At 44.1% G+C, this 23,123-nt stretch overlaps 1 protein-coding gene across 2 annotated transcripts in view; it reads right to left on the minus strand.

Moving 5' to 3' along the window:
• Positions 1-22,888, minus strand: part of SAE1 (SUMO1 activating enzyme subunit 1) — a 75,036-nt gene extending 52,148 nt beyond the window's left edge. Inside the window, exons 1-4 of one of the 2 annotated variants that reach the window (XM_085894474.1) lie at positions 22,677-22,888; positions 16,813-16,924; positions 16,080-16,253; positions 7,789-7,931 (exon numbers count right to left, since the gene is read on the minus strand). In XM_085894474.1, the coding sequence (XP_085750600.1) occupies positions 7,789-7,931; positions 16,080-16,253; positions 16,813-16,924; positions 22,677-22,765 (518 nt within the window). In that variant the 5' untranslated portion in view covers positions 22,766-22,888. The remainder of the gene's footprint in view (positions 1-7,788; positions 7,932-16,079; positions 16,254-16,812; positions 16,925-22,676) is intronic. The other variant, XM_085894473.1, reaches the window with a different exon arrangement.
• Between the last annotated feature and the right edge of the window lie 235 nt (positions 22,889-23,123).

The raw sequence follows: 23,123 nt of genomic DNA on the forward strand, positions 1-23,123 counted from the left end.
GGTCACTTAACATATTCCCTGGTTCACCACCTTTCCGCATTCGGAGGGCTGCCATTCGGAAACTATGAGAGATAGAGGAACGTTATGCCGTTGCGATAACTAGATGGGGATGCAAGGAATAGGCAGGAGTTGGTCCGGTCACTCTACCTATCATAGAAGCCGCTCTAGGTCAGTTACCGTTTGGGTTCTAAAAACGCGGTTTTTCGGCCGCTGCATAGCAACGGGTGGTTGCTCAGCAACGAAACTCAAACGCGCACACTCCCAGCGCATATGGCACCTGTTCGCCAAGTTTCATCGAAATCGATTTGCTGGTTTGTGCTGTGGAGCCTCGCGTTGCAGAGAGACACACACACACACACACACACACACACACACACACACACACACACACACACACACACACACACACACACACACACACACACACACACACACACAACCCGACAATAACGGATATATAGCGAATCCCAATAAAAAAAATTAATGCAAAAGGATGTCACGTTGTTCCTCCAAAAAGTATGTAAACAAGGTAGGGATGGTCACAAGAAATGATCATTGAAACAATCCCTTCATCTTTCTTTGAATAATGGTTGTCCCGACACAAGACACTCAATGCGTGTGTGTACACAATGTCGAGTGCATGTGCGTGTGTAATGTCGAGTGCATGAATGTGTGTTCGATAGAAAACACACACACAGTATATAGAAAGGACCAACACAAAGATTTACCTTGAAACAGCGTTCTTTGAAAGAGGATTTAAAGTGGCTAATTAGCAAAATTCAATTCAAAGATGTACCAAGCCACAGATCATAAAATGTCGATCTATACTTTTTGCCTTCACAGCCAGAACAAACATGGTGATCACCTGGTTGGATGAATCTTATTGTTTTGATTTTTTTTTTTTTAAATACGTATCAATGTCAAAGTGAGAGGTGGATTACAAATGGAGATCGCACAAGAAGGTTAAACAGTGATGTCCTGTAAAAATAAAATTGCACATTTTCAGTGGATGAGACACCTCCTGAGCACCCACTGCACAGCACTACCGGCACCCAACAAAGGCGGAGCGTACGTCTAATCGATGCGAGATAGAAAGCAAGTGTACTTTTTCCTGAAACAAACAACCAAGCAGCTTGGAGCGCTCACCAAGTGGCTTAAGCATTCAAGCAAGCACTCCGATGAAACGGTTGATAAGAAATGGCTCCCTTGTCACACAATTGACAATCACAGAACAGTCATGTTCAACATACACCTCCGGGAGATGCCCGAAATGTCACATGTGTCCGAATTGGACAAATTAACACTTTTATAGGAGTTGGAACAGCTTGTAAGTTTGATTCTGGAGCTTAAATTTTGTAATTCTTCTGAGTTTAAGAGATACTTGTGGTGATTGCACGTGCAGAAACGAAATAAAACAACAAACGCTGACGTGTTCGGGTGTTTATAAGCATTGCAATGTACCCAGCAATTCGCAGCTATGATGAAAAGCTTGTTCCAAGTTGTGGCCTGTTCCAAGTCAAGGTAAGATTGAGCAGGCCAAAAAACATGGCAGCTTCAGACCCCAGCGAGGTTACCCAGGAAGCACCTTGAGACCCCAGACAGTGAGGTGGCCGAGGATTGCCTGATGAAGGATATAGTTCAATAAGGCCATTAATTATCTTCAAAAGGGGTGTTTTAATTAACCCAATTTTTGGGGATCCTGAGTTCAAATCTCACTCAGCTGTTGAATCAATACCAGGTGGGGTTGACTCTGCCAGTCATCCTTCTGAGGTCGGCAAAATGATTGGCAGCTTGCTGCTATCCTGTGTCGGAGTGGCGATTCATCCAGGATTGTGTCCAATACCCAAGTAGACTGCTTTGGCAGCATCAACGCTCTGCACAGAGTATGGTCCTGATGGATGGATGGATGGAACATGCATACTGACAGCACAAGCTATCAACAGGAATCATTTCAAAAGGGATGAATCACCACTTCGCAGGACAATGTCTGGAGGCATAAAAAAGGAGTGCAAGAGAAACTGCTGCAGCACAATCAACCACCTCTTGCTCAACCAGGTCATCCTCAAAAACTGTAAGGGGGGCATCATCCAACACTCGAGCACACTCGAGTGCAACACATGGATCATACAACAATGACCAAAAAATAATTGAATGAAATATGCCATGGAGAAAAAAAAAACAAATATAGTATGCAATGGAATGATGGACCACACAACCTTGATATAATCCATCACTTGTAGGAAACAAAATTCGAATCCAAAATGTCAAAACATATTCCAGGGATATAGTCTCTCCCCCTTTCTGTTCTGCTTCGCTTTGGACCCCCATCAAGTGAGATGATCAACAAACAAGGACACATGAATACAATCAAACCTCCAAAAGGATAAAACCTAAAGGAACAAACTGTCACACAAATGTACACGGACGACCTCATAAACTTTCGTGCCAAATGAGAAAAATTAGCAGACCAGCAAAAACAGCTAAAACATTACTACAAAGAGATCAGTATGGAATTCAGACAAGATAAATGCGCCAACTTCATATCCAAAGCAGACAAAGCAGCAGCAACAGCAGCAACAGCAGCAGCAGCAGCAGCAGCAGCAGCAGCAGCAGCAGCAGCAGCAGCAGCAGCAGCAGCAGCAGCAGCAAAATAATCGATCAAGCAACCATTGGGGATGCCTTTTTGTGGTGGTTGAATCCCCCCCACCAAAGCAAGTCGGGGTCGAATCATCCCCACTCTTTCCTACTGCCCGGATTCATCAGGGCAACATGGCCACAGAGTGCCAATCGATCCCCATGGACCAGCCCACCCATATATCTGTACATCTCTCTTGGCCATGTCTTCACGAAGATGGGAGCACACTATTTTGGATGTTGGGAATCTCTGGGTCACTCCAGGGAGATAGATCGGTTGTCTCCATGCCACGGACCTGATTGAGAGAACTGTCCGGGACTATACAAAAATCGACCTTCAAACAACACAAGAGCTAGTAAAGGAAGCATCGTTCAAATAAGTGAGAAACTGCGATACAAGACTGGCATAACTCACACAACGTGAGTGTGCAAAACGTTGGCACGTATTTGGGGGAGCCATGTCCAGACAATGAAGGACAAATGTCACTGTAGAAAGACAAATGCGCTGGTATCTGGCCTTTCCTTCATGTGGATTACACTGAACAACAAATTTCAAAAAATTTTTTTTACTGGAGATGTGTAAAGTGATTAAGACTAATTTGGGTATGCTGATTTCAAAAATCATAACCGTTTTGCTGTATCACGTCAGGATTTTCAGGAACAGAAATATTCCAATTGCCTAGAAGTCAGGATTTCAATGAAATTTACATATGTCTTTAACATGTCTATTTCGTACAATTGTTGTTAACTTGTGTTATATTTATTTCTTTCAGATAAAGATGAGTAGGCGTTCCTGTACCAATCATCCTGACAACTTCTGTTATGTCTGTGGTCGGTATACCAAAAAAGATCAACAGCGAAGTATATATACAGCAGTGAAAATGAAGGCCGCCTACTTTCACTACTTCGGGTGTAAGGTGGGGGACCAAGAACAGAGCTGGGCACCACACATCTGCTGCACAAGCTGTCACACAACCTTGACTCAGTGGTTGGTGGGCAAGCGCGCGAGCATGCCATTTGCGGTGCCCATGATATGGCGTGAGCCGCAGAATCATCATGATGATTGTTATTTCTGCTGCACAAGCATCGCCGGCTTCAACAAGAAGAATAAAGGTCACATCAAGTACGCTGACTGCGTCTCTGCTCGTAAACCTGTGCCTCATGATGACGAGAACCCCGTTCCAACACCTCCAGCTGATCAGAACATAGCTGTAAGCAGTGGTGAAGAGGATGGTGATGATGAACCTTTTGAACCCGACACTCAAGAATCACACCTTCTGAACCAGGGAGACTTAAATGATCTTGTAAGAGATCTCTCGCTGTCAAAGGCGAAGGCAGAGCTGCTTGGATCAAGGCTGCAGCAGTGGAATCTACTTGAACCTAACACCAAGATATCCTTGTTCAGAGCACGTCACAGAGACATGGCTGAGTTCTTTGAGATGGAAGACACGATGACATTCTGCAGTGACATCAACGGTCTGTTGAAAGAACTTGGGTGTGATCACGATCCTGCAGACTGGCGCCTCTTCATCGACTCGGGAAGAACAGCTTGAAGGCTGTTTTGCTCCACAATGGCAACGAGAAACCATCAGTCCCACTGGCTCACGCGTTCGGCATGACAGAGACCTATGAGACTATGCGGCAGCTGCTTGATTCCATCAAGTACAATGACTTCAACTGGCACATCTGCGGAGACTTGAAAGTGGTGGCGCTGTTGTTAGGGCTGCAGTCAGGCTACACGAAATACATGTGCTTCCTTTGTCTCTGGGATAGCAGAGACGACAAGAATCACTGGACGAAGAAAGATTGGGAAGAGCGAAAAGAGCATGTACCTGGTCGACACAACGTGAAGCATGTCGCCCTTGTCGACCCAGCCAAGGTTTTCCTTCCACCACTCCACATAAAGCTCGGCTTGATGAAAAGTTTTGTACGGGCAATGGATCTGAATGGGCGTACCTCAAGGAAAAGTTTGGCAACACCTTGTCGGAGGCCAAGATCAAGGCTGGTGTCTTTGTTGGACCGCAAATCCGACAGATTATGAAGGACGAAACTTTTCCGACAACTCTAAACCCCAAAGAGCTGGCAGCGTGGAGGAGCTTCAAAGCTGTGACGGACAACTTCTTGGGGAACGAGCGCGCGGACAACTATGAAGAAATAGTGCAGCAGCTGCTGGAGTCCTTCAGGAAACTTGGCTCCAGGATGTCCCTGAAAATCCATTTCCTACACCAGCACCTGAACTTCTTCCCTGACAACTTGGGAGCAGTCTCGGACGAGCACGGCGAGCGATTCCACCAAGAGATTTCACTCATGGAGACGCGTTACCAAGGGCGGCACAACCCGAACATGATGGGCGATTTCTGCTGGTTCCTGCATCGTGAAACTGACACAGAGCAGCACAAACGCAAAGCCAAATGCCTAAAGCATTTTTAATTACATTCTAGTGGAGTTTTTCTGTAATTTCTATAATTTTGAAGCATTCATGATGAAATAAATGAATAAATGAATTTTTGTAAATTTCATTGAAATCCTGACTTCTAGGCAATGGGAATATTTCTGTTACTGAAAATCCTGACGTGATACAGCAAAACGGTTATGGTTTTTGAAATCAGCGTACCCAAATTAGTCTAAATCACTTTACACATCTCCAGTAAAAAAATTTTGTTGTTCAGTGTTATCTACGGTTGAGTCTGCACCTCCCACATTGGACTCGTCAGTCACTGGCAGCAACATATCAGCAACTAACGAGTTCCATCGTAACGACAGCTCACTCCACCGTACACCTGTAAACCTCCGTAAAAGCCTTATATAATTTCGAAAAAAAGAAGAAAAAAAGTATGTTATCATACAAATTAGTGGAGTTATTGCAGGTGACATGGGTGGACAAAATGCACCGAATTAATCCACAAAGAGGAGCTGCGGTACATGGTACTGTAATAAAGAACGGCAAAGTGTGGTGCTAATACATGCATCAACATGGAGACAGTTTTTATCCCCATGCTTGAAATAAATAAATAAATCGCACCAGTGTCCGAAGGAAGCGGCTCAGTTTGACATTTTTAGTATGAAATAGGCAAAGCCTAGAAACGAATGAAACCCATTGGAAGTACCCTTTAAAACCCTTCAGAATTAAACACGGTGGGTTAGAAAGGTCCTTCTTCCTCATTTTTGATGGACGCAAGGATGGATGGATGGACGGACGGACGGACGGACATCGCCGAATATTGAAGCAGCTTCACTGCTTAGAAACGGTGGGACATTGTAATCGGCTATGTCTGTCTGCCTGTGTGTGTGTCACACAATCTTCCCCTAAACGGTCGTGCAGAAATTCACCAAACCTGGTAGTTATAATCATCACATGGCAAGAAGGTGTGAGAGCAGTATACTTTTGGCCCAGTCCACTGGGGCCTTGGTGTTGGATCAAAAGGTCAACTATCAAAAAAATGCAATTCTGGGCACATTTAAAAATATTTTTAAATTAAACTTGGTATATGCAATCAACATTGAGGGATGCATGAAATATGGAACAATTTTTGGGGGATTTGACCTCCGGTTAACACCCCAAGGGGGTGGACTCTTAAGGGTCACGTGGGTCAAAACAGAAGATTTTTTTTTTTAACTCAAAATGTGATATTGGATCATTCCTGGTGGAACTATTTGCCATCTCTCAACTTTGCTTTAGGTGAGAAGCGTGGGGATTTGCGATGGTGCACCATCGACTTCGCTCTAGTTCCACTTTACGATTTGGACAACCCTGTACAGCAGGCCTGCCCCTAACGCGGGTTTCCACATCGCAGTTTCGCTTAATCACGGTTGAATTATTGTGGTAAAATGTGCCGATCGCGAACATGGGTCCCTCGGTCTATCGCGGTCGTGCGCAGAGGAATACACAATCCCGCATTTCCGTCTCACCTTACAGCCCCACGCTGCCTCCATCGCAAGCTCAATGACTCTTATATCGTGCAGCACCGACTGTTATCACGTGATATAGTTTGTCATCATGCCATTTCGTTTTCGCCAGTCTTTTAATTACATTTCGGGGCGTTTGTGACAGCAAATAGTGATGAAGAAGAACATGTGGTGTTTTTGTGAAATAAGGCAAATGAAACATAAAATGTTATGAAAAGTTTTTAAATTAAGAATCAAATTAATTCAACTAGAAACACCCGCTCCCTACGGAAGCCATCAAGGGGGGTCATGTTATTATATTTATGCCTATTTTACTCGAAGGAGTTCCAGGATTACACATTCAAAAATGGTTGCGATCGGTTCAGCCGTTTTTGCGGTACCTGGGAACAGACATACAAGACAGACGGTGAATTATAGTAAGATTATGAGGAATTTTGATTCAATTGGGAGGTTACAAGAAAGGAATAAATAAAGAATGAACCAAGGAAGTAAATAAAGAGTTTGTGAATTTTTTTTTTTTAGCAAAAAACATTTGTTTATTTTGAAGCGAGGCGGGGAAGTCAAGATAAGGTTGAGGAGTGTGAAAGATAACACTTGGGATAAAGCAGAATGAGGCACATACGTTTTAGAGGTTTTTGTGAGTCTTCATGGAGAGGAGCTTGAAATTTAAGCGCGAAATGGACGCTGTCGCAGTACCTTGTATAAGGACATGGACATGGTCTATAAGGACATGCAGAACAAGGCAAAGATCACCTCCATCTTCACAAAGTCTGATGACCCTGACAACACTAAGCCAGGGATGTCGACGTCATTTCAATAACCTCCAACGCCCTCAAATCATCATCAGTACAATTTGTTGTGTTTTTCATTTTTACTAGTTTACGCAAAAAAGGTCGATAGATTTTAGAGTTGGTTCCCCGAACCCTATTTTCCCATAAGGTCTTAAGAGTGCGCATCGCAGTTTTGCCCAACGCATGGTTTTTAAAGAACCCATCCCCCGCAAACAGGGAGTGTCTGTTGTGCAGGAAACACAATAAGAGAAACAGGACATGTACACATTACAATAACAAACACATTTTTGCACAAGGCATGCCAAAAACAGTTTAAAAATCCAATGAAATAAAATGACAACTTTTTACAAAAGCAAGAAACCTTTTAAATTAAGCATTACCCAAACTTGCACAGAGTTCACAAAGGAGCAATGTGACGTGGCGTGATTTTCAGAAAGCAAATGAAGCGTGTACATACTCCACAAAGTCATGTTGGCCTAAATCTGCAAACATGTAGCCGTGGTAACCAAAAGCGTCCCCAGCAAAGAACTTGATGCTCTTGCTGTGGCAGAGATCGCAGATCTTCAGCAGGTCTTCCAAGACGCATGCAGTGAGACAAACCTGTCGGCACAACCACAAATATTTCACTAAAATGAACAACCTCCATGCGTTATGTACGTACTGTATGTACGATTATCAAATTTTAAAAGTTGTTAAATGTCAATTCAGTTTAATTATACAAATGCCTTTCAGCAGGACTTGGAGCTTAAAGTAGTGGCTCAAACGAGACCATTTTTATTGTTCTACGACAGCAGGAGCCCTTTAAATAGAGAAAGATGGACATGGAAGGAGCACACAAAATTATATACTGTATAGTAATACTTCTTGAAGCAACAGAAAAAATAGATAAAAGTATATGGACTGAGCACACAAATGACGACGACAGCCAGGACGATAGCACGGGACATGGTAGAGCACATACCTCCGACAAGCTGAACAGTTGATGTTTTGTAGCCCATTGACAGGTTGTATCTGCATCGGTACCTCAAGGAAAATCTAATTGGCTTGTTCTTGTCACTGACCAAACTCATCCACCGAGTTTTGTCCAAATCCATCCATAATTTTTTGAAATATCATCGAAACAATAAGACAGAAACGCCAAAATTTGGTGCCAATTTGCGACGCCAAATCACATCGGAGCCTCCGGACAATTGGCAGGTATTTACTTAACTATCTGGAAGGGGGCTTAATGTAATTTTTGTGGTGAACTGATTCTTATCTTTCATGAAATTCAGAGGTAACATATATCATGTTTGTGGTGTATTTACAGCCATGTTTATTGATATGCAGTGTGGAATAAAATAGTTCCTGGCCCGCCATTTCCCACGTCCGTCATGGTTACGTCGAGCTCCACTTAATCTGATTGCATCTATACAATAAGAGAAACGCCAAATTTTGGTGCTTCGCGAATTTCGACATACGTGAACAATAACAGTACATCGACAACCACGAGCATAAGCTACCGACAGATCAGAGTGAAATATATAGACTATTTCTCGACAGAGTAAACACACAGCGCTGCGGTATCACTTTTGTTGACACTCCTAGAGGGACAGGTAAAACGTTCCTCTTGAATTTACTTCTCGCTAAGATGAGATCGAATGGCCATATCATCATTGCTGCAGCATCCAGTGGTATAGCCGCAACTTTACGAGCAGAGGGGCACACTTTACATTCCGCCTTCAAAGTACCCCTAAATGTTCACAAACAAGATACACCTACATGCTCTATGAAAAAAGGTACAGCAATCGCCAGAGTGATGAACGAATCCAGAGCAATTATCGTGGACGAGGCTACAATGACACACAGGGCCGTGTATGAAGCCATTGATGGGACCCAAGATATTAGTGGAAATTCAAATCCATTTGGTGGGATCCCGGTAATGGTCTGTGGAGACTTTCGCTAAATACTACCCGTGGTGAAACAAGGAACACGTGCGAACATAGTTGATGCGACGTAGAAGCGATCGTCGTCGTGGCGCCACGTCACAACATACCGGCTATACAGGAACATGCGCGCTCAACTAGCAAATGACCCAGGAGCTGGTGAATATGCCAAACTCCTCATGAACATTGGTGACGGTGATTACCCTATCGAAGATAAACCCGATACAATCGCTTTGCCAGAAGGAATCCATCAGCACCAGACTCCATCCAAATTAGTCAAAGCAATCCATGGAGTTTCTAGCAGAACGTGCTGCCAACGACAACAATTGGCTGTTAGAACGAGCGATACTGGCACCTCAAAATGAAACAGTGGACGCTGTGATCTCTACCATCATTGACAACTTTCCAGAAGTGAAGATCGACAATTCCATCAATAGTACACTCACTCCTGAGGAGGCGGTGCACTTCCCAGTGGAATTCCTAAATTCCATCGAAATATCAGGAATACCGCCACATAAACAAGCTCAAAGTGGGATGCCCAGTTATGGTTCTATGTTCATTGGACGCACCCAATATTACGAATGGCAGCCGCTGCACAGTCTACCGAATGAGCCCAAATGTGATTGAGGTAGTCCTCATTAATGGACCGGCAGCAGGAAAACGCGTTAATTCCAAGCTTATACCATCAGACAATGACCTGCCGTCCCAGTTCCGCCAACTACAATTTCCCATACGATCTTGCTTTGCCATGACAATAAACAAAGCACAAGGACAGTCGTTCAAAATAATCAGACGAGATCTACATACATCTGTTTTCTCCCACGGGATGTTTTACGTTGCGGCATCAAGAGTTGGATCAAGAAGCAGGCTGCATTGTCCATGCCCAAGACAACAAAACGAGGAATGTTGTTTTTTTTTTAATGTGCTCCAGTAGACGACTGAAGAGACCCTCTCATAACAAAATTGACTCCACTGAATCCATGAGTAACCCACATCAAACACATGCTTTCATTTCAGTGACATTACCCTGCTAGTGCTATATATGGTTTTTGGCTCCATCTCTCAATAGTGAAGAATCACTTAAAAAATTAAATAATTGTCGTATCCACATCCGGATTCGGATCTTCACCAAAATCAAATCAATTCATCCTCGTCACACACCCAACCTGTCCACCAAATTTCGTTTGAATCTGTGGATACAATTTTGAGATATCCTGCTCACGGCCAAACAGACACAAATGGGTGAAAACACAACCTCCATATACCTTCAGTGGCGGAGGTAACATCTCCATGGTATGAAATACAGTTATCGTGTATTCCACATTTTCATCGAGGCTCGCACATAGACGAGCAATATATATGTGAAGTACAAATGCTGTCTTTTGATTCAGCCAGTCAGCGAAGTGACGGGTGGGCACTACGAGTGTACTCGTATATAAATTTTAAACCACAAGAAAAGCACGAATCACAACTCTCAGAGGAATGTGACCCGAGCAATAAATGCAGCCATACATCAGCCGACGCAAGAAGTACATCGGCATTTGAACAATCTATAGCATCTCCGTCAAGAAGCATCAAAGGGTAGAACAAGCTCAGATACAAATAAAATTAAGTACTGAGAAAAGAAAAAGGAAAATGACAAGAACAATTGTTATCCTTCTATCAATTTGCAATTGGTCACTGGCTTCGACACCAATACAAGTTTTTATTACGGACCCGAGGCATCAAAAAGCTGCATGTAAATCGAGCAGTTTCAAATGGAGCACCTTGACCCCATTAGAGTATTTATATTGAATCAGATGTGGCGATAAATATGAATTGTTGCTCCCAGCTCACCTACCTGCTCGATGACAAGAGACGTCATTTGCTTTTTTGCCGCCTCCATCCCTGACCCGTTTAGAATCCCGTGCGGAAATGGGCAATTTGCCGGATAAATCAAATTTATGGTGAAGGAATAATCAGATAGGTTTGTCATGCTCCTCACTAAAGGAGGATTTTTGTGACATCTGGTCAATTGTTAAAGAGTGTAATGAAGAGTAGCATTCAATAAAACAACACGGATGTCATCGACCTTCCACTCATGGTCACTGGGGCTTGGTGAACAGCAAATGTCGCCCTCTTTAGGTGGCATTACACAATGCTATCGAGCAAAAGTAATTCAGACAAAGGCAATAACAGCGAGAACGGCACTCGGTTGAGCACATAGCTCTGCCAGGCTGAGCAGTTTACGTTTTGTATCACATCGATAGGCCGGATCTGCATCTGGACATGAACCAAAATCGAATCGCTTTGTTCTTCAACAAAATGAACAGAAGATTTGAGAAAGAAAAAGCTATTTTACCCAATATTAACGAACTAGTAAACAAGCCGGTAGGCGACGAGGGATCCGCTCGGATCGAAGCGCTGGATACGATGCTTTTCATTCTGACCGATCCACCGACGAAGATTCATTGCCAAGACGTATTGGTTCACATACAATTGTTCCTCTGCCTGGCAAGATTTTTTCCTATTGCGTATTTTGCCAACTGGCACTCCTCACAGGACTACCATTTGAAAAATAAAACCTAAATCAAAAATCGGCTAAAGTAAAATTTTCTAAATATCTCGAAGTGTTTAATTCCGAAGTCTCGTTTCTCCACATTCAAAACTGTCGGACAAGTATTGAAAATAGTGAACGTAGGTCGAGAAAAAGTATTTTTTTTTAATTTTGCGTATTTCAGCCCCGACACCCTTGGTGATCGAATCTGGAAAAATGCTGCGGTTCAATTTTGTAGTAGTTATTAAACTCTATCCAAACACCGAATTTGAACGTTCCGCCGTCGACGGTTAACGGTTAACCGCCACCCTCGCCTTCCGCCTGGAAATCAGGGTTTCCCAATTTCCATAATGCATTTTTCAATTACGATCTGCCACTGCCATCCGCCAACGTTTCCCCAGTACACAAGTACTTATAACAATCAAAAACACCCTCGTTTATCCGCCAGTGCTAACCGCCAGCGATCGCCTATACTTCGCCACATCACAAATACTGTGCAATCATCTAAAAATAACCTTAGTCATCATTGGTGAATGGTCAGCGGGAGCACATGCTGGTCCCGTCTGCCTCGCGCCATGCATTGAGACTGTTCAGTTCAAAGATTTCGTTCAGCATGTCTGGAAGAAAGAGGCCTAGATTGTGTTTAACACTCGATCAGAAAAGCATGATATGCGAATACACAAAGGAGAACTCGTCTGCGAGCCAGCAAGAGATTGCTAATCATTTCTCTCATAGTCACACCATAGTCACTGGGGAAGACCTCACCGATGAGGAAATTGTTGAACTTGCGCGCATAGACACCACAGATGGCGATGATGATGCCGACGATGACGTTGAAGTGCCACGCCCACCTTCATACATTGAGGCCAAAGCCGCAATCGATCTCAAGTTCAGGTACCTTGAAGCCCACTCGTCATCCACTGATTCGGGTTTGAAGGCAGCACGCCGGTTGCAGTTTGAGATTGACAGAGTTTCTGTGGCAACCGCTAAGCAAACTTCCATCACAGACGTCTTCAAATCATCATCAGCCTCGGCCTATGTTGACAAGTTCTCAATAGCCTTCTTTGTGCGTAGCTCGTGGTGGTCATGTCCTGTTTCACAGTATGGACAGTTCTATTATATTTTTGGTAGGCCTTTCCATTTCACCAGTACTGTAATTTGACTAATGTGTTTAGTGGTAATCAAAACACTTGTACAGATTGTAATTTACGATCTTCAGTTCCTTATCATGGCATAAGCAAATGATATGCACAATAACTATGAGCCCATGACTTTGAGCTCTGTTTTTTTAAACATGTCTGCAGAAACAAACACAGTACGTACATGTGAATAGGCCTGTGTCTGGCGTACATGTAGTTTACATGTTATATATTTTTGTTATCATTTCTTATCCCTTGATCCAAACAGGATGGAATAGAAGGTAAAATAAACTCGAAAGACTGTTGAAACGCGCCCGCAATAGATCAATTCTGGCACTCGTGGATGCCTGTGTGGTGGCACGGACAGACTGTGACATTGATATCGGACATCTGAATACCTTCTAGCAACCCTCCGTTCAACTACCATCCTCGCATAACCGCCATATACGACCGTGCCCCAGCACTGGCGGTAAAACGAGGTTTCACTGTATAAGTAAATAAACCAGTAAAAGGCGAGAAAAAGAAAGGTACGCATGTAAAAGTGTTCAAAAATAAGAGACAAAGTTTACAACAGAAAACTAGATTTAAGTAGAATTTGACGCAGATGCGTCCATCGATGGATATCCCTCTGCCCACGTTGGATGGCAACCCACTGTTACGTTTCATCTCAATTATAAAGGTCACGAGACAGACACACACACACACACACACACACACACACACACACACACACACACACACACACACACACACACACACACACACACACACACACACACACACACACACACACACACACACACACACACACACGTAAAAGTGAGACATCAGATGTTTCTAACTTGAGTTATGCTGTATAAAATGATTTTTTAAAAGGCCGCACCGGCATATTTTTAAAGGGCACACCTGTTGAATGGAAAATAGAATCAGTTTATCTTTGTATTACTTGCGCCACGCTTAAGGCCCAGTCACACCTTGACGTTTTAGCCAGCTTATGCCGATTTTTGGAAAATTTGTGTAAAACGCTGGTACATTATGGGTAAGTTTTGATAACATTGAGAGCACGCTGAAAAACACTGCCATACGTCGTAGTACGCTGGCTTTAAACGTTGTACTTTTCGGTTGTCCTCAAATTTTCCATGCTTGAAATTTTAAGACTTATGGCAGCGTATGACTCACACGTTCCGCATAACGCTGGCCATTAGTTGTAGGCACGTCACGCGATCGTTGACACACAGACACACGTTACTTGTAAGTTACTCTAAGTCGAAACACGTCGAGGTAATGTTTAGCGTACCCGAAACTTATTTCTAACCTATGAGTTACGTGTTGTACTCACGTTACGCGATCAGTGACACACATCGACACACGTTACTTATAAGGTGCTCATAAGTCGAAACACATCAAGGTGATGGTTAGCGTCAGTGCTCCAGACTCCCTGTTTTTTGGTTTTTTTTCTTCCTTCCTTCGGTATGACGGTGATGTTGACACTTCGATTTCTAGTGCGGTTATAATATAATACAATTAATAGGCTGCCACTCAACGATTTAAATCATAACCGCACTGTACACTGTACACCGTCATACCGAAGAAAAAAAAAAACCGGGAGTCTGGAACACTGACGCTAACCATTACCTCGACGTGTTTCGACTTATGAGCACCTTACAAGTAACATGTGTCAATGTGTGTCAACGATCGCATATCGTGCGTACAACTTATTCCCATCGCATGCGGAGCGTGTGTCATACGGCAAGTACGTCGTAAAATTTTCAACATGTTTAAAATTACAAGACGTACTCCACTTACTACGACGTACGATAGCGTACTTTAGTGTTCTACTCACGTATACCAAACTTACCCATACCGTATTCGACGTGCGCCAGCGTTTTAGACGCATTTTTCAGAGGTCGGCATACGCTGGCAAGATCGCCAAGGTGTGACTGCGATGTTGACACTTCCATTTCTGCGGCGGTTATAATTTGAATCGTTGTGCGGCAGCCTTTTCATAACCTACGCCACGTCAACGTCGGTGATGCGGGTAGCGCGGTTTGCCTAAGGTAGACTATCGTTGGGCATAGGTTGTGAAGGCCGACAACAGGTTCGGCATTCGTTGGTATAAGTTATCTATAAGACAACGAAACGTTCTGTGTCCGTTACTAATACGTTATGCATTCGACCAAGTCGTTATGAATACGTCCGAATCTTTAAAAAAAAAAAACATCAAAAGTTCAACGTAACCCAGAGTTTCACATACATTTTAATACGTTGCCATCGCTGGCTAAAACGTCAAGGTGTGACTGGGCCTTTAGTTGAAATCCCTTCAGGTGGTTAACAGGTTGTTGCAGTAACACAGATTTTCAATAAAAGGGCACTTGAACTTTTGACCCCAAAACCTAATCGGTTTATCTTTGTGTTGCAGTCCATCGTTGTGTCAAGTTTGGTCAACATCCCTTCAGGGAGTTTGCATTAACATAAAACTGCTAGTTTCAGATAAAAGTATATTTGACCTGAAGCCCTTGACCTTGTACTTTATGACAATCTTTCAAGTGTCACAGCTATTCCACCAAACAACACACGTCAACATCAGAAGCTCCTAATCAATATATGTTCTGCAAAAGGATTTTTCAGAAAAGGTTCACATGACCTTTGACCTTGCTATTAGGACCCAAAAATACAACCAGTTCATCTGTGTATCACAATCGATATGCATACCAAGTTTGATTTAAATCACTTCAGCGGTTCTTCAGTTTATATCGCGGTAACAAGGATGTTCAATCAACAGGGCACTTTATCTTAGGTCTTTGACCTTTTGAACCCAAAATCTAATCAGTTCACCTACGTACCACAGTCCATAGTTATGCCAGGTTTGGTGAAAATCACTTCAGTGGTTCACAAGTTATCGTGGTAACAAAAATTCGCTTTCAGCTAAACATCACATGACGTCTGACCTTTGATCTCAAGACCAATCAGTTAATGTTTGCATCACAGTACATAAGTGCAACAAATTTGGTCAAAATCCCTTCAGCTGTTCACAGGTTACCGCAATCCAAAGTATCAGACAGATGGACAACCGGAAAACAGAATGCCTCTAGCAGCGGAGGCGTAGTTATCAATGAGAAGAATAATATCAATGGCAACAGACATTTACCGCATCAAACTGAGAGAAGAATTCATCGGGCTTGCTGGCCACACTACCATGTTCGACTTTCACCTCCACCATGGGGTTCAGCAGCTGCGCTTGTTCCAGGGATGCCTCAGCCAGGCCGATCCCTGCCACCCCGTGAGGGACAAGGAACTGTGCACGAGTGTTCACCGCACTCACCTGGACACAAGCATATAATTTCCTTGCGTGTGACAGTATTGGTCAATTTAGGTAATCTGCTGCATACTACAGATGTATTAACACTTGTTCCTGTTAAAATAATGTCCAACTTGTTGTTTTGAACTCAGGTTTCAAGGTTAACGGAAGAGCCATACGGGGTAAGATAACGATGTGATGTGTGAGTGCGCACACGCATGGACACACAAATGGGGGAAAGCACAAGCATCAGTCATCAACATGGGGATGGCATGGAGAAATATGCTGGGAGAAGTCGAGGGAAAGCACAAGGATTTTTGCAAACACAAATATAAGATTTCACAAAAAAGGAGAAAAAGAGCAAAGACAATGCAATCAGTATATTTTGGACTTGGCGTTAAACGTGTGGGAAGCGTGACCGTTGGAAAGGTCTGGGTATCTTAAAGGAGGCAGCACAAAACCATGAGGCCAGCAAGTTGTTAGTAGTGTGAAGAAATGAGATCCAATGACATTTTACAATTGTTTAACATGTATCATATAAACGGCAACAACAACAACAACAAAAAACAACTACCGTACACACCTGTGAATCGTCCAACAGTGTGACAGACTTCACTCCAGCAAGGATGAGATTCTTGGCAACCTCTGCACCTAAACCTCGCAAGCCAACAAGCAGCAACCGGGAATTCCTTAACCTGGGACAACACAATCATAACATCAACACAGTATATGTCGGTCGACCACAACCGTGTTTAGATCAACCAATTTATTGCCAAAAAGAGAGTGACGGAATCTGATTTTCCTGCATTGAAATAGGCAAATGCATCCACAGACTTATGGGGAGGATAAACCCAGGCATTGGAATCTTATTGATACCAATCTATACGAGAAGTATTAAAACATGCAAGCTGTTGGAAAGCATCTGCATTTGTACTAAGTAAACAACCCAGAAAGCCATACCTAATTATCCTGAAAAGGCTGTTTAAATAACCCCTGACAAAAAATAAAAACCAGCCGGGAGGCGACGTGGTTCGCGAACATTATTGAACAATGCCACGATAGGTACAATTGAGTTAGTGGAAGCTTTTGAGGAAGCTCTACCATAAAAACCTATCTCTTCCGTCAAAATTGACCAAATCAAATCGGATTTTTTTATATGTTGTACTTATGGACATTACACACAGCTTCTAGGAAATGAAATTGCGAGAGAGAAAAAAAACGAGAAAAAAATAAAAATAAATAAAAAGTTCAAGTGGGCGTGGTTCCACCCACAGGGGGCGTAGGACGCCCCTCATACAAAAACACAACTCCACCATGATATCTAGCTTGTGTCCAAGTTTCATCAAGATCGCATCAAACGTCATGGAGCTATGCTCTGGAGAGTGTCACAGACACACAGACACACAGACACACAGACACACAGACACACAGACACACACAATGAAAATAGTGGTCACTACTGGCGCCCGCGAACCAATAAAAAAAAAGGAATAGGCCCGGGAGTCTTCGGGCATGATACTGGAAAGATGGATTTCGATTAAAGACGACCAAACACAAAGGAAACTAGAGAGTTCGTGGAACACCTTACCCCAAGCGATCTATATAAAAATAGGACATGGGAAGATTGTTGCATTTCCGAGCACGATGTACGTTTCCCACGAGTCACCATTTTGCGAGTGGCAAATTTAATTGGTCCGTATTGCAAATGGTGGAATATTTTGTCCAAGTACTGCTAAACGGAAGGTTTGTGAAAGTGCCAAGGCATCAATTTGTGTTCTAGTTGGACCAGGGAGCGCATATACCATGTTTAAGTACATAATTCAATTGAGATAAGGCCAAATAAATAAATAAATAAATACCAGTTGATCGGCCCCACCCACTTCCTTTTTTGAACCCGTCTTCGATTTAACATTTAGTCAAACATCCCCCCGCCCCAAATAAAACCAACGAAACAACAAACTAGAAACAAACGAAACATGGTGGGTTAGTCAGGTTCTTCTTCTTCATTTTTGACGGACGGGTGGAAGGAAGGACAAGTCTGAAGACGACGATGGTTCACGAGCGGTATTTGACGCTGAAGATGGTTCCAGAAGTCAAGGATGAGACAATGTGATAATGTTTGACCAAGTTATAAAAATGATCAACATGATGTGGTACGAGTGACGGGTTATTAGCTGCAAAATGTTGAAAACCCGGTTTCGTTCAACAACTTTCAAAATTTGACCTTTGCATAACCTTTAAAGGTCACAAAACAATGGTGTGGACATTAAAATAAGGAAACAGGATACGTGCTATAGCTTATTGGAGTTAGTTCGTCGAAGAAGGTCGAAAACCCGGTTCGGTTCCCACAACTTTGAAAATTTGACCTCTGTGACCTTTAAAGGTCAAAGGTCAAGGATTATGACCTTTGGTGCAAAACTTCCTCTGGAATATTCCAGGAACAATACAATGTCATATAGGCTATATGGCATTTCGGAATCCAGGGATTATCCATACTTTGATGAAATCAGCGTAAAAACAAACCTGAAGGGGGCGCCACGGGCAAGGTGTTTGAGATAGAGCAAAATGGTTTTAAGACTTTAGGTGGGGAATTACCTCATGATTATGCAGAAAAAAATATTTCATCCCAGCTCTCAAAGTTTGGGCGGTCGTATGATTTTTACGTCAAAATTCGCAATTTTCTAAGTTCGTGACCTTGTGACCTTGACACGAAAATGAAAAATCGAGCTCCGTGGGGCTATGCAGGTGCCATTCGGCTAACCAAATACCGAAACCCCTGACAGATTCGAGAAACCCCTCAGAGAAGATGGATTTTTATGTCAAAATTCGCAATTTTCTAAGTTCGTGACCTTTATCTTGGAACGAAAATGAAAAATCGAGCTCCGTGGGGCTATGCAGGTGCCATTGGGCGAACCAAATACCAAAACCCCTGCCAGATTCGACAACCCCTCGGAGAAGATAAATGTTTGTCAAAATTCGCAATTTTCTAAGTTCATGACCTTGACACGAAAATGGAAAAAAAAAAAAATAATAAAAAAAAATCGAGCTCCGTGGGGCTATGCCGGTGCCATGGTGCCATTGGGCTAACCAAATACTGAAACCCGTCAGATTCGACAAACCCCCGAGGAGAAGATGCAAATTGAAATCGGCTACCCCCTAAAAACACGTATTTTTGGGTGTGGCTCTGCCCAAAATGGGCGCACCACGCCCATTCTCAGGAAAACACAACTAGATCATGATATAAACCTCCCACCAAAGTTTTATCAGGATCGGATCAAAACCCACGGAGCTATGCTCGGGACAGACAGACAGACAAACATGCCGGTAGGCGGACATGGGTAGTCGACTGCCCAATAGAACCTGATGCAATGGGCCCGTTCGATGGGGAATGACCTGAGGATTAAGCACAAGAAAATTCATGATTCTTGCTTCAAGGGTTAATGCTGCAGATTGTTTTTTTGTTAAAATACCCCCACATTTAGAGGTTTTTCGGCCGTTGCTTGGCAACGGAGGGGTCCATAGCAAAGGTTCTTTCTCACACATAACTAGGTCATACCATGAACCTACCATACCAGTTTCATGTATATCTGACTCATAGTCTCTGATATATAACGAACTTCGTTTTTTTTATTGTCTTCGACCAGGGTTCATTTAAAGTCTATCTTCTCTGACAGTTTTCATAGGATCCGGCTGGAAATTTTGGACAATATGGCTGAATGTACTGCCCACTGTCGCTCGTGGCCCGATTTTTGAAAAAATAAATTTATGATTTTTCAAACTTTCAAAGTCCCGTTGCTAGGCAACAGTGGTGTCCATAGCAACGGTTCTCATTTGCACACAAGGTCATGGTATGAACCTACCAACCAAGTTTCATAGAAATCACCATTGTATTAACTGTAATCATGAAGCGCAAATAAATAAATAACTGAAATCGCCATTTTAAATACTGATAATAAGGGGAGAACAAATCTCAAAAAATTTTTTTTTTTTCGAATACATCGACGACCCAACAGATAGACAGACACCAATAAACGAATATAGTGGTCACTTATATTTTTCGTGAACCAATATACGGGATATTGAAGAGGTTTGCACCACTTAAAAAAAAATCCAATTTTAAAATGTTTTTCATCTGTTTGCAAATTTGGACAGGAACTTGTAATCTTGAAGTCGTGGTATGTGAGAACAGTTCTTGATGGGCAATGCTCGCGACATGATGTTTTCTCCGATTTCGCGAGGGGGGAGTTGGACCAGGGAGCGCTGGTGAGTCCGCATCCCACATGTACAAATCTGTGTATTAAATGTTGACTGTAGATGTACATAGAAAGATGGCATAGCCAATAATTTTAATGTGGAGGAAGTGTGTAGTCTTTTTTTGTACTTTGTGACACATTCATTATATATTTACCACTGCCACCGGAGGTGAAGGAGGTTATGTTTTCATCCCTCTCTGTCTGTTACTTGCAAAATCAAAGATTTTTCAAGTATATCGGTCAGTTTAAGTATGTTATTCTGTCTGTCTGTTTAATCACCTGCAGGTCAAATTTTAAACCGATTTTCACGAAACTTCACCACATGGTACAGTTTGTCATAAGAAAGAAGCCTATTGTTTGAGGTCAAAAGGTCAATATAAGCCAAAGGTCAACTAAGGTCCCATCCATTCATTGGGACCATACTCTCTGCAGAGCATTGGTGCTGCCTAAGTAGTCTCCTTGGCTGTTGGGCACAATATCCTGGATGGGTCACCGCTCCTACACAGGATACCAGCAAGCTCGCACGAATTTTGCTGACCTCGGAAGGAAGACAACGAAGGTGATATTTCTAAAATCCTCAATTTTCATCCCATTGACTTAGAATTTGAAGAGGATTTGCATATCAGGTCATTGAATTTAACGACAAAATTTTTTTGAGGTCAGCATCGGCCAAGTTTCTGAAATTGTAAATTTTCATCCGATTGAGTTGAAATTTTGAAGAGGAGTTTCACATTTGGTGATTGAATTCAGCCACCAATTATTTTTGAGGTCAAATTTTTTGAATGGATTTTTGCAAATATCATGCTCTGTATGACATCTTCTTCTTGTTTGTTTGTCTATTTGTTTGTGTACAGGATATCTCAAAAAGTTATGGATGGATCAGGATGAAATTTTGTGGACAGGTTTGGTGTGTGACGTGACCGATGACGTCATGAATTTTTTTTTTCTGTGCTGCATCTTATACAAGATGACCAAAAATTTTCATACTGATTGGATGCGGCATTCTACATATGCAATTATGACGTCATAACAAGGGCACCTGTGATGTGATAAGAAATCACACCGATTTCCCATGAGTATTTGAATGTGCCAAGTTTCAATTTTTTCCTTGGTGTGGTTTGAGATCGAGGTCCAAAGTTTTTAGCCGCGTCTCGTTCCAATATGGCTGCCAAACCACGTGACCTATGACATCATAATGATCGAGAAAACATTCCACATGAGGAGTCGCTCCACTGTTGAAAATTTTGTCTCACTCTGACAAGCGGTTACGGAGAAAAACACGAACGTTCTGTGTAGACAAACAAAACAAACAAACAAACAAACAAACTGAGGCAAATGCAACACCCTCTTGGAATCCTTCGGTGAGGGTAATAATAACAACACATCGATCTGAGAGACTGGGCTAATGAACCATGGGGCCAGCACAACAGGGTGACCGGACCCACGGGCCGCCAACCGCGGGGCGACCGGACCCACGGGCCGCCACCGCGGGGCGACCGGACCCACGGGCCGCCACCGCGGGGCGACCGGACCCACGGGCCGCCACCGCGGGGCGACCGGACCCACGGGCCGCCACCGCGGGGCGACCGGACCCACGGGCCTCCACCGCGGGGCGACCGGACCCACGGGCCGCCACCGCGGGGCGACCGGACCCACGGGCCGCCACCGCGGGGCGACCGGACCCACGGGCCGCCACCGCGGGCCGACCGGACCCACGGGCCGCCACCGCGGGCCGACCGGACCCACGGGCCGCCACCGCGGGGCGACCGGACCCACGGGCCGCCACCGCGGGCCGACCGGACCCACGGGCCGCCGCCGCGGGGCGGCCGGACCCACGGGCCGCCACCGCGGGGCGACCGGACCCACGGGCCGCCACCGCGGGGCGACCGGACCCACGGGCCGCCACCGCGGGGCGACCGGACCCACGGGCCGCCACCGCGGGGCGACCGGACCCACGGGCCGCCACCGCGGGGCGACCGGACCCACGGGCCGCCACCGCGGGGCGACCGGACCCACGGGCCGCCACCGCGGGGCGACCGGACCCACGGGCCGCCACCGCGGGGCGACCGGACCCACGGGCCGCCACCGCGGGGCGACCGGACCCACGGGCCGCCACCGCGGGGCGACCGGACCCACGGGACGCCGCCGAGCCACTCCACCACGTCCACGGGGTACCTCCGAACCACATCCATACCGTTTTTGAGCCTCCAGGCCCCACAGACGGATCTGTCGATCGTATTGCGCCGCTTCCTCTTCGCTGATGGCCGCTTCGTTTTCCACCATCGTTTCTTCTCGGCCTGAAACACCAAATCGAAGCGCAACGCGGATTCAAACTCAAGCGCTGATCCACTTTCCCGCCACCTTCCAACCAGACCTCCGATTTCCGCTTGAACAAAGACGGATATCCTTCGTTCACCGTTCAAACTCACAACGAATCTCTTAACCAAACGATGTTCGATGTAATATTTTATACAAACACCTTTTGCAGGTGAAACACCGTAAATTACATGAAAATGTAGAAAGAGTGAATTTTGGTTTTAGTAAAATGAATACCGCCCACAAATCCGCCGCCGTTTGACGGTTTCATGGGGATCGAGAATTCATTGCAGTTCGAGTTCGCATTTATTGATTAATTAATTAA

This window comes from Eptatretus burgeri, chromosome 9 (assembly GCF_056783735.1).
Source record: "Eptatretus burgeri isolate ZD-2024b chromosome 9, Ebu_testis_v1, whole genome shotgun sequence".
NCBI lineage: Eukaryota > Metazoa > Chordata > Myxini > Myxiniformes > Myxinidae > Eptatretus > Eptatretus burgeri.